The sequence below is a fragment of the Doryrhamphus excisus genome, chromosome 21, assembly GCF_030265055.1.
Source record: "Doryrhamphus excisus isolate RoL2022-K1 chromosome 21, RoL_Dexc_1.0, whole genome shotgun sequence".
NCBI classification, from domain to species: Eukaryota; Metazoa; Chordata; class Actinopteri; order Syngnathiformes; family Syngnathidae; genus Doryrhamphus; species Doryrhamphus excisus.
In genome coordinates this window covers 13,367,874-13,379,762 of record NC_080486.1, presented here as the reverse complement: position 1 = coordinate 13,379,762, position 11,889 = coordinate 13,367,874, and the positions used below count along the sequence as shown (strand labels likewise).

Genomic DNA, 11,889 nt, shown 5'->3' with positions numbered 1-11,889 from the left:
CCAAAAGAGAAGTGAAACATGAAATATTCAATAACGTACGTAGTATGTCCAGGCGGCTTAATAAATGTTGGACCTTGCACACGCACACACACACACACACACACACCTTGGTCACCGCAGGCCCCCAGCAGCTGCTGTCAATCTAAAGAGCAATTATTAGCCAGACCTGGACGCCATCTTGGCTTCATCAGAATTCACCTGCGTGTTTCACTCCCGGGCAGGGCAAAGGTCACGCAGCTGGATTACTTGGAACGCATTTGCATCATCGGCCATGTTTTTGTCGACTTTTGCTGAGAAAATGAAGAATGCAAACACAATTAACGCAATCAAATGAGCAGAAGGATCTAAGCTCCTCCCCTGCCTAGCAAGCAGATAATGATGGCCGTTTATTATGAAGCGGTGTTTCAAGTGGCGATGAAGATGCTAACACGCTATATGTTGGCCATTGGCATGTTGGAGGGCGAGAGGGGGGTTAGCGGTGGGCGACAGGCGGTGTCCCCCGTCCCCCAGCTGCTCTTTTATCCTGCGGCCGACTCACGGTTTGACCGCGGCCACGACCCGGCCCAGCTGGCTGCATCATCATCGTCATCATCGTGGCTTCAAGTCAACAGCGAACGTCCAATCATCAGACACACAAAAATAGCACCCACACACACACACACACACACGTGCGTCATCAGTGTTTATGTTTTGTCCTGTCCAGCCATTGGCCCAGATAGCATAATCCATGTAAACGCCCTTCCATGCTAACAAAAGTGCTCTACCAGCGACGTCTGGCTTTTAACACGACTTTCAGAAAGGCTTTTATTTTCTTATCAATAACCTTCACATGGGAACTTTGGTGGTTTTTGTTTCATAAAGATTTCTTTCCTTCCTCCTCCTGTTAAATAAAAAATATGACATATCACCCACGCTGGCTGGAATGCTTTGCTGTTGCCGTGGAGACAGGCCATGACACAACAGTTGACAGTCACACTGACTTACACGCACATCTTCCTCAGGGTGATACATGAAGGGATGATATCGATGCGTGATATCGGAGAATAGATGGTACCATCAGGTTGTATCATAATAGCATTACAGATATCAAATATATCATCGTGTCCATCCATCCTCACTGTGGGAGGGGGGCGGGATATCGTCATGTATCGTGAGGATATCATGAAATATTGTAGGTGATACGATTGTGATAATACAGATGATGTCTTGATGATTTCTATATTGTGGGGGGCATTGTGATGATATCAAAGCTATCATGCTGTGTCATATTGCTTGATATCGGAGAATAGATGCTACCATCAGGTTATATCATAATAGCATTACAGATATCAAAGATATCATCGTGTCCATCCATCCTCACTGGGGTAGGGGGGCATGATATCGTCATGTATCGTGAGGATATCATAAAATATTGTAGGTGATAAGATTGTGATAATACAGATGGTGCCTTGATGATTTCGATATTGTGGGAGGCATTGTGATGATATCAAAGATATCATGCTGTGTCATATTGTGATGAAATGGTGGCGGTATTGCGATGATATCATAGTGGTATGGTGACTATATCACGGTTATCTTGACGTATTGTATATATATTATGGTAGGCGGTACGTAGATGGTATCATAGATAAGGTGATATCTGGTAGGTAGCGCGGTAGGTGGTATCATGATGTATAGTAGGTAGTATAGTGATGGTATCCTAGATAAGGTGATATCTGGTAGGTAGCGTGGTAGGTGGTATCATGATGTATGGTAGGTAGTATGGTGATGTATCCTAGATAAGGTGATATCTGGTAGGTAGCGTGGTAGGCGGTATCATGATGTATGGTAGGTAGTATGGTGATGGTATCATAGATAAGGTGATATCTGGTAGGTAGCGCGGTAGGCGGTATCATGATGTATGGTAGGTAGTATGGTGATGGTATCATAGATAAGGTGATATCTGGTAGGTAGCGCGGTAGGTGGTATCATGATGTATGGTAGGTAGTATGGTGATGGTATCCCAGATAAGGTGATATCTGGTAGGTAGCGCGGTAGGTGGTATCATGATGTATGGTAGGTAGTATGGTGATGGTATCCCAGATAAGGTGATATCTGGTAGGTAGCGTGGTAGGTGGTATCATGATGTATGGTAGGTAGTATGGTGATGGTATCCTAGATAAGGTGATATCTGGTAGGTAGCGTGGTAGGTGGTATCATGATGTATGGTAGGCGGTATGTAGATGGTATCATAGATAAGGTGATATCTGGTAGGTAGCGCGGTAGGTGGTATCATGATGTATGGTAGGTAGTATGGTGATGGTATCATAGATAAGGTGATATCTGGTAGGTAGCGTGGTAGGTGGTATCATGATGTATGGTAGGTAGTATGGTGATGGTATCATAGATAAGGTGATATCTGGTAGGTAGCGTGGTAGGTGGTATCATGATGTATGGTAGGTAGTATGGTGATGGTATCATAGATAAGGTGATATCTGGTAGGTAGCATGGTAGGTGGTATCATGATGTATGGTAGGTAGTATGGTGATGGTATCCTAGATAAGGTGATATCTGGTAGGTAGCATCATGATGTATGGTAGGTAGTATGGTGATGGTATCCTAGATAAGGTGATATCTGGTAGGTAGCGCGGTAGGTGGTATCATGATGTATGGTAGGTAGTATGGTGATGGTATCCTAGATAAGGTGATATCTGGTAGGTAGCGCGGTAGGTGGTATCATGATGTATGGTAGGTATTATATGATATGACAGGTATTTATTTATTTGGTGCAGAAAAACAAAGAACAGGGCGTGCCCCCGTAAATGAAAGTGAAAGTGAAAGTGGTGTTGACGATTGGAGGAGGGTATACTTGAGCCCCAAGCCATGCATTTAAAATGAACACTGTACGTAAGCATGCACTCGATGCTAACATCTGGCCTAGCCTCCCTTGATACCTGGCTGCCAATGTCTCGGGCGTGGACATCCAATAGGTGAGGTCCACATACCGGATATGTTCTTCATCCAACTCCAAGTGTTATTAGAAAGACAATCATTCCGGATGACGCAATTGGCTATGACTCCTCTAGGGATTAGGAAACAAGAAAGTGGCTATTAAGTTCATCAATAGGAGAAGCGGCCCGCCTCCCCGAGAATCACCATGTAATCACGCTCTCCGATGTGTGTTCCGGCCACTTCAATCACCTTCTGATTGCTGCTGTCGCATGGTAGCTACAACATTTTTGGAAGATCTCGTTGAATGAAAATCAATTCATCCAACTTTATTTCCACAGCACCCTCCCACCAGCAGATGTGTTTTCATATGAAAGCGTGTCGACCATAAAGAGCACATGGCGGTACCGACGTACCTACAAGACCATTTATCATGGAAGTCCCAGATCACCCTGATGATCCGCCCCCTCTCCAAGGTCAGACCTCATGTAGGAGAGCAGGAACATCGCTGTTGAAGGGACGGGGGCGGAGCCTATTATGTTAGAAATGAGGTTTGCTCCTCGGCGGCATGATTAAAAAGGTCAAAGACGAGCTGCCTTTTCACGCGTCCGGCGTCCTCGGGAAGGGAACACGGGTGACCTTTGCTTGAACTTGCCGCGACCTCCAGGCCTGCTGGGCAACAAAACAAACGCTCCATTGGCTTGTTCGCTCTCTCTCTCTCTCTCTCTCTCGCTCGTGTTTCTGTGGCCCACATTCATCTCATATTTTCAGCAAAATTGGTGTTCCACATGAAACCTTTCTGGTCGTCTTTGCCGTAATCACAGCCTTTGGAGATGAAATCCATTTGAAGATGTCCTCAACCGAGGGAATAAGCTTGTTTCCTGAGTGGGCTGCTATTGATCACTGTCAGACAGCTCCACATGTCTGGAAAAGAAAAACACACACACACCTCCGAGAAGCTGGTGCGTCTTTGCGAGTGCACGGTTGAATTGGGGGGAAAAGAGTCCATGACAGATGAAGTTTCTCTTCGGGAATGTTTTCCTTCAGGTCCTCCGGGTGTTTGCCTCGACTACGGCGTCTTCGCCAGCTCCTCCGGTCAAAGGATTGATTGTTGGTGCTGCATTCGGACTCTCTGGAACGCTCATCAGGCCTCTTCCTCAGACATGCTGGAGCCGACCAGGCCAGGTTGGAATCCAAGCCAGGCATCAAGAAGGGCGGAACTTTCAGGGCATACGATCATCAGTCAGGCCGGAGGAATGTTAGCTAAACGGAGCTGAGCCGCTAACAGGTCTGCTTTGGAAAGGTCAAACACAATCCTCCGTTTTGGGACGCTTGACCTACAACTTGCTCGCATTGAGAAGCAATTTCTCCCCGTGACAAATATCGGAAATGTAATTGATGTGTACCCTGACCGAGTTGATAGCATTCTTAACAGTCATACCAGTGTGAAAGGACGTCAACAACGATGGAAAATAAAAGTAAGCTTGTGCTGTACTTCACAAACCGAAAGACAAACATGGTTCCATTTGCAAATGAGCGTGGCATTATTTTGCCCTAATATCACAATAAAGCACTGATCCCATCTATGGGATTAGACTTCATAATATCATGATACTATCGACAATACATAATCTACCGTCAACAATTAATTTATACATACTACCCTGTACATATCATATTGCCCGTGATGTCGTGTTATCAAAATATCTTCACTCCATCACAACCTCTGTGATGCCGCCGACGATATGTCACTATAATGAAATCGCATCTAAATCACGAGTTTAGTATCTATCTAAAACGATATCACAATAGTTGTCAACACGACATCCCAATATACCTGATATAATATTTGATATCATATCACCGCCGTACCGGTCTGTACAATATATCACACTGCCTGCCCTCCGCTTCTCTCTTCAATTGCCATTGTTCACCCGCCACACAATCCAGGTTTAATATGCCTCATGCGCACGGTCAATGCACACACCCGTGGTGCGTTCAAAGGCTGCCAAACAAAGTGCAAAATCTCCACGAGATGGAGGAAAACATCATCAGTGAAGCATAAATACAAACGTTTAACATTTAATGTATAGTCGGTAGTAATAGTAGGTGTCCCTAAAGAGGTTGGGGTGGGGGGGTGGGGGGGGTCTAGAGGCTACGTCCACCACCAAGTGTCCAGCATTAATGCGTGCCGACCTTGCGCCTCTCGGTGCATTGTGATGCAGCCGCCGAGGACGCGTGCTGAAAGATTGACTGACAGGCTGACAAGGAAGCTCCCTGCTGATTTACCTGATTTTCAGGTGACGACATCAGGGACTTAATAAGACGTTTACGCTCCTCTTTAGCCAGCAGCCGCCCAGCAGGGAGGTCAGGCGTCGCGGGAGACAGGGGTCACCAGGGGGTCATCTGTATGATGGCATTCAGTCCTATGACACGAGGTGAAATGGAGGAAGATATTATAAGACACAGATGAGCACATCGTGAACATGCACATATATATTAAATATGTCCCATAAGTATATTTTCCATCATAGACAATTGTGAAAATATTTCAAATAGTGTTAAATATTCAACATAATATTTTTTTATAATTAATGAGTAGATTTTTGTGAATGGAATATGTTTTCTTTTCTTTATTTTGTTCCACTGGGAAATTGTCAAAATATGAACTGGATTTCATTCTAATAAATACACCCTTTGACATTACTGTTTATAAATACTCAATATAATATCATATCATAGAATAGAATACTCAATATATTTTATGACTCATTGTATTAATATTGCATATATAATAGAGAAGCAATTAAAAATATGTGACTATTCAATGAATTGTATTTAACACTAATAAAATAAATATACCTGATAAATTTGATGAAGAATATTTTCAAATGAATCAAATAAAACGTGTCCAATGAATTCTGCCTAGCAACAAGTGGCCAAGCAAACACGGCACGACTGCGTTGTGTAAACACTTGGTGCGTCCCTGCTTTCTTTAATATAAAAACACGACGACCAATGGGGCGATATCACCATCTCACACATCATTTCCTCCAACCAGGCGCACACCAACGCTGTGGCTTTGTGAGAGCGGCGTGGCAGATAGCCATCTGGCTGCAGATAAAAAAAATATAGGAAGCCGGACACAAAAGAACAACAAATAACTTGGAAGGGCTGGACTAAATGCTTCTCCAGCTTTCTAATTGGTTGAAACGAACTACGAGGACCGCTCGCGAATCAACACATGAACACATCTTTTGCTTTTTATGCCAAAAGTCTCCATGGTTTGCAACCTGCGCTGCACGCACTCAGGTGGCACACGCATGTAGAGTACGAGCACGGTGGGGGGGGCTCCACTCAGACGTCTTGTGAATATCAATCACGTCTATTCCAGGTAAGGAGGACAGTATGGTTCTATTTTTACCGACTAATCTGCAGGGATTGACTTGACGTCTTCTCCGCTGTCTTTAACATTGTAAAAATAAGAGTCTGGAGGTCCGTGCCACTTCTCCTCCTTGAGAATTCCATGACTGTTTCGGGGGGAGGGGAGCAAATAGAAATGTTTGGTTACAGCGAGGAAGACGACTTGTGAGCCAACCCACACTCATTCACTTAAATCCTCTCACCTTCAAAGAGCCTCCCTGCATGGATGGAGACCCCGTCTTTATCTGATCTTTATCCTTTCTCAGCTGTCAGCTCAAGCCTTCACTTCACCTCCATCGGATTAGAGAATAAACCCAAAAAGGTTTACCTGTCAACTATTTAAACGGCATAGCGCATCAATGAGGCGTTGACAGAAGAAACCAAGGCAGCTGGAAGACAAAAAGCAATAAATCAAGAGCACATGGTTGGAGATTTTATATGGAAAAAAAAAACAAACATCCCATAGTACAGAATAGCTCAGACCTCCCCCAAGGCCTAGAATGCTAATGTGGACCCACCCACCCGGATGGGGACACCCACCTTCTTACACATTAACACAAGTGTCATTCAGTGATGGAGGACCTGCACCAAAATGTCCTGGCTTTCTCCTGGGCTTCCTACTTCCCTGGAAGTAGCGTATAGCAAACGGCCATGATTTGATTATTCCTAGCTCATAGCTAGTGTCTGCGCTGCACACACACATATTCATCCCGTGCCGAGCAGCAATCAGAGCACTTATGGCAGGAGTCAATAGTCGGCCCTCATCCGTCCTCACATTTCTATGGCTGTGCAAAGCGCCGCCCATTCCGTCTGCTGGAATCGATACGTGGGCCGCAATGAGGCATCCTGACGTGACACAGCACAACAAAAAAGTGAAAGGCGTCAGCGACTGTCCTTTGTTTGGACCATCCAGAGGGCTGCCAAGCGTAAGGCGAGGCATCCACCGAGAAGAAAAAAAAAACAGTTTTGATTGCTTCTGCACCGTAAAGCCAATCTGCTCCGTGACCAAACCTCTCCTCCGGGCCCAATCCGTCTCGTCTGATTTGTGCACCTTAAGCTTTCGTTCCAGTCGATGCGAGCACGCGCCTTTTCAGGAGGTCCAGTTCATTGCGGGCCAACGCTCCTCTGAGGGCCGCGAAGAAGCCCAGATAGTGGGCCATGTTGTGGATGGTGAGCAGGACGCCCGCCAGCAGCTCATTGGTCACCAACAAGTGGTGCAGGTACGCCCTCTGGTGGTTCTGGCAGCAGTAGCAACCACACCCCTCGACCAGGGGCCCGAAGTCGTCTCGGTACCTGGACACAGATTCGTACGTATCACGGCCGTGTCCACACATTTCCCCCACTCCAGTCCTACTGTGGGGGCCACAAAACAAACCATCCAACCTTTTGTCTTTCAGATCCATCTCAAAGGACGTCATCTGTGTTGGATCGTCCGTTGTGTTGTGGTCTCCGTTCTGCTGGGGGTCCCCCGCCAGCTCCTCGTCCAGCACTGCCCAAACACACGTGTCATTCAATCCTCATCTCATTTCTCAGCGTTAAATAAGATCCTTCCCAGACGGCCGAGGGGCGGTGGAAATAAAATCATTGAAAAACACAGCTTGACCCCTATTAAACACCTCCAGTCTCCCCTGGTGAGAGGATGTAATTATTCGCCGGGAAGGAAGCTGGAAATGTCGGCTGCATCACACAGCTGGCTGGCTTTGTTCAGGTTGACGGCGAGAAACAAAGCCGTATGCTTTTATTTTGTACTTAATGTCTGAGAAGGTCTGAGGAGGATTGTTGCTGTTGGTCACAGCTGGATGCAAACACCTCAAATACCTCAAGATAAGACCGGATGATACAATGAATGCATCCATGTAGGGAAAAAAACATGCTTTGGATGCAGCAATGAGGCTTTATAATTGAAGACAAACACCGCCGCCACAAATAGATTGCAGTCCTGGACGGGCTGCTTAAGGCTTCCTTTATCGCTCGCTCACAGACTCATTGTTTGTTGGAAATGGATGTAATCTCGCGCGGAACGCACAAGCATGAAGATGATGCCAAGCATTAAGATGATGCTCAGTGCAATGCAATGCAAGGCCCATATGCCCATTTAATGCTGTTATTGATGGAAGCATCTGTGCCACGGAAGCCGTGGTAGCAGCTTGAGACTTCAATCAAAAGTTGCAGCACGTAGCAACAAAGTTCACCAACAAATCTTTTTTTTTTTTTTCTTACTTCGATATAAATAAACTTTATAATGCCTGTGCAAACTTCTTCCTCTCTGATTGCCTTTTGTTCAGTGCAATTGTATTGAAACCAAAGCTGAAGCAGGAGATGCCAGAAGAGGAGTAAAGCGGTGCGTTCGCTGTAAAGCCACACTTCCAAATGAGTACAAAGCAGCGAACGTCAGCAGCCATGATAACACAATGTGACCAAAGGCAATTACTGCGAGGAAAAAACGTGAAGAAGAGCAACTTGTGGAGAGGCCGAGATGTCAGGAGGCGTCGTTATTAGCATACACTCAGCTGCATCAAACACCCCGAGACCCCCACGGGGTATTGTAATTGGTCGAAGAGGGAATGAGAATTCCTCTCCAGGTGTGAAAGTGCGGCTCGCACCCAACCTCCACCCAACTCCATTACGCTGCCAGAGCAGAATCGATTAGCGCCGTCTGACACGGACGCGCCGCGCCTTCAAGAGTCTTCCTGTGAGCCGAGTTGGACGCAACTTTTTAATGAAGCGCTGGCCGGCAGCGCCTCCTCTCCTCGTCATAACGCTTCTTTTGCATCTCGCGTGGGACGACCGTCAGAGCGTGCACGGTCGTTACCTCAATCGCTGCGGCGCCACTGATTTCATTTCAACACTCCTTCCGGCCAATTATTTCCAAATGACACCAGCACATGGTCTCCGAGCACTTTGCACTGATCTTAGTTCAATCTAATTAACGAGCCAAAATGATCTATAGTGTACCTCTCAATGGAATCCATTAATATTAGCAAAAAATCATCTCAAACATGCCTACAGATAGCGGCTTCATTACCTGGCATATTTCATGTTTAGTGGTTCTGTGAGCATGACAAGAAAAGCTCAATTAACGTGACTGGCATGGCTCACACATGAATAGAAGCAATTACATGAGATTCAGGTTTGGGTGGAATTCAAATCAGGGGAATGAAATGACATGGTGACCATGTAGCAGAGTAATATTGCCACTAAGAATGCATAGATTTCGTCTACGTGTGGGAGTCTGGCTTTATGCATTTTAAATGGCAACAACGACACGGCGTCTGAATGTTCAAATCGTTTGTTTAGCTCCCACATGAAATGAAAATATTGCAATATTAAAGTCAGTCAATTTTTTTTGAATCTATTATTCATGCTGTTATGAATATGATACCTGCCGCCGCCCCTCCCCCATCTTGTCAGTATACCTGTATAACTGGTTCATAGGTATAAAAAAACATATGAAACAATATTTTACAATATTGCCACAAATACGTGGGAAAGCCTGAAGTGGCGTGGTACGATAACGACCTTGTAATGACCCCTTGCATTAGCTAACAAGTTCACAGACATCATCCCAATTATGACCAAGCGCCCCTGGAGGTGGTGCTCTACCTGTGCTCTCCGGGTCGGTGCGGGTCTCAAAGCTGAAGCACAGAGCGCAGCCTCGCTCAGTCACCTGGAAGGGGAAGAAGCCCTCAAATAGGTCCACTCCGGCCTCTGCGCACGCCAGCACCTCGTCAGGTCGCCCGACGCCTTGCAGCAGCCTGAGAGTGGGGCAGGATAAGAATAGGAAGAAGGGTAATAAATCAGCCAGATAAAACATGTGACATTGCCAAAGACATGCAGCATGCGGCGCATGTTAATGAGCCGGCACGGTCAGCGCACGTGTTGGCGCCGGCAGGTAGGCGCCTGCAGGCGGCAAGGTCAAGGCCAATTTAGCATTCCGCGCAGACGCCACGCTGCGTGTGAGGAGCGCAGGTAGCTTGTCAGGCGTGTTCAACTCTCGGAGAAGTGAAGCAGCTTGGCCGACAACTGAGCAACGGCGGCCCTCCCTCTTGGGATTGCCAAGTAATGGAGGGTCATCCGTGGAGATTTTTTCGTTCTGGTTCACTTTGTGGACACATGGACTGACTTCACGTGGACCCGAGGAGCTGGGTAGTAATTGATTGGGATGTCATCTTGTATTATCAACACTGCATTCATCAAATCGGACTTTACTTGGCCGTGTTTGAAATTTATTTATTTATTTATTTTTTACAAATTTACTATTTACATTTACTTTTGATTGTACACAATCAAGTCTCGGCTCTGCAGTTGCCATGGCGATGCCACATCCTATAGAAAGTAAAGATGACAGCAAAAAGAAAAGAAAGCTACCACGCTTCTGACAGGCGGCAGTGCTGAAGCCACCTGCCAATCAAAAGTGGAGGCGTGGGGGTAATGAAAGGCTGTGGAGATCACCAACAGAGCTGCCTTCCTTGTAATCAATCACTGACTAATTAATGCCATGAGTCACATGCTTTAGCACCAAAAAAACCCCAGACGTGTACTATAGAAATAAATTGCGTTTTTCGGTTCATTCATGAGCGCCTTCCAGCCAGCGTCAGAGTCTGCGGTTCGATATATACATTTATCACAGGTGAAGGAGCAGGACGCACCTGGGTTTGTCCTCGGGCAGCTCCTTTATCACCGCCGTGACGATCTGGCTCCTCAGCGCCGGGTCCATGCGGCCCGTCTGGAGGCCATCCAGGCAGAAGCCGGCCACGGGTCTCTTGGCGGTCTCCCTGGCGGAGCGCAGCCTCTCCTCCAGGATGTCTCCACCCTGCACCGCCCCCCACACCTCCGCTCCGCGCAGCTCCTGGCGGGGATAAAACATGAAGTGTCAAATGCATGAAAGATGATCGCTCTTATCTTGTAAACATGAATCCTCATCATGACAACAAAACTCTCTGCAGCCACCTCGTTCATCAAGTGCACGTGCATGACTGGACAGTATTGATTACACATTCTTTTTATTGAGGAATGCCAGGCACAAATACTGACTCCCCATAATCTGACGGGACCCCTGTGAAGGCCATCAATCCTGTCCTGACAGTGATAAATGCTCCATTTAGAGAGGGATATAAAAGGAAGCGATCAATCAGTGATGGGCAATTAACGTGCAGAACCTGCAATGTTTGCTGCACCCGCAGGCACTCGTCCAAGTGGGCGAGGGTCCGGTCCACAGCCTTGCGTACCCTCTTGCGGGAGGTGTTGTCCTGCCAGGTCTCGCCGTCCGCCATGCTCAGGTACCAGTCGGGCTGCACGTGCCTCTGCAGGGCCATGAACTTTGCCACCGTCAGCTCGATGCGTCCGCCGCTGCCCCAAACAGACACAGTCTGTATCGCCCCCCCCCCAAACAGAGACAAACACAAATGACTGGAACCGTTCTCATTTAAAACTGGCTAGTCGCAAAAAAATCTTATTTATATAACTCGGTAACAACCAAAAAATTCATTAAAATATGCAGTGTTTCTCATACGTTTATGGCCACAAACACATTGATAG

General features: G+C 46.5%; 1 protein-coding gene across 1 annotated transcript in view; it reads right to left on the bottom strand.

Moving 5' to 3' along the window:
- Positions 1–11,889, bottom strand: part of qtrt2 (queuine tRNA-ribosyltransferase accessory subunit 2) — a 32,630-nt gene that overhangs the window by 18,786 nt on the left and 1,955 nt on the right. Inside the window, exons 4-8 of the mRNA XM_058059581.1 lie at positions 11,511–11,720; positions 11,001–11,200; positions 9,955–10,106; positions 7,735–7,840; positions 5,218–7,644 (exon numbers count right to left, since the gene is read on the bottom strand). Of these exons, the coding sequence (XP_057915564.1) occupies positions 7,404–7,644; positions 7,735–7,840; positions 9,955–10,106; positions 11,001–11,200; positions 11,511–11,720 (909 nt within the window). The 3' untranslated portion in view covers positions 5,218–7,403. The remainder of the gene's footprint in view (positions 1–5,217; positions 7,645–7,734; positions 7,841–9,954; positions 10,107–11,000; positions 11,201–11,510; positions 11,721–11,889) is intronic.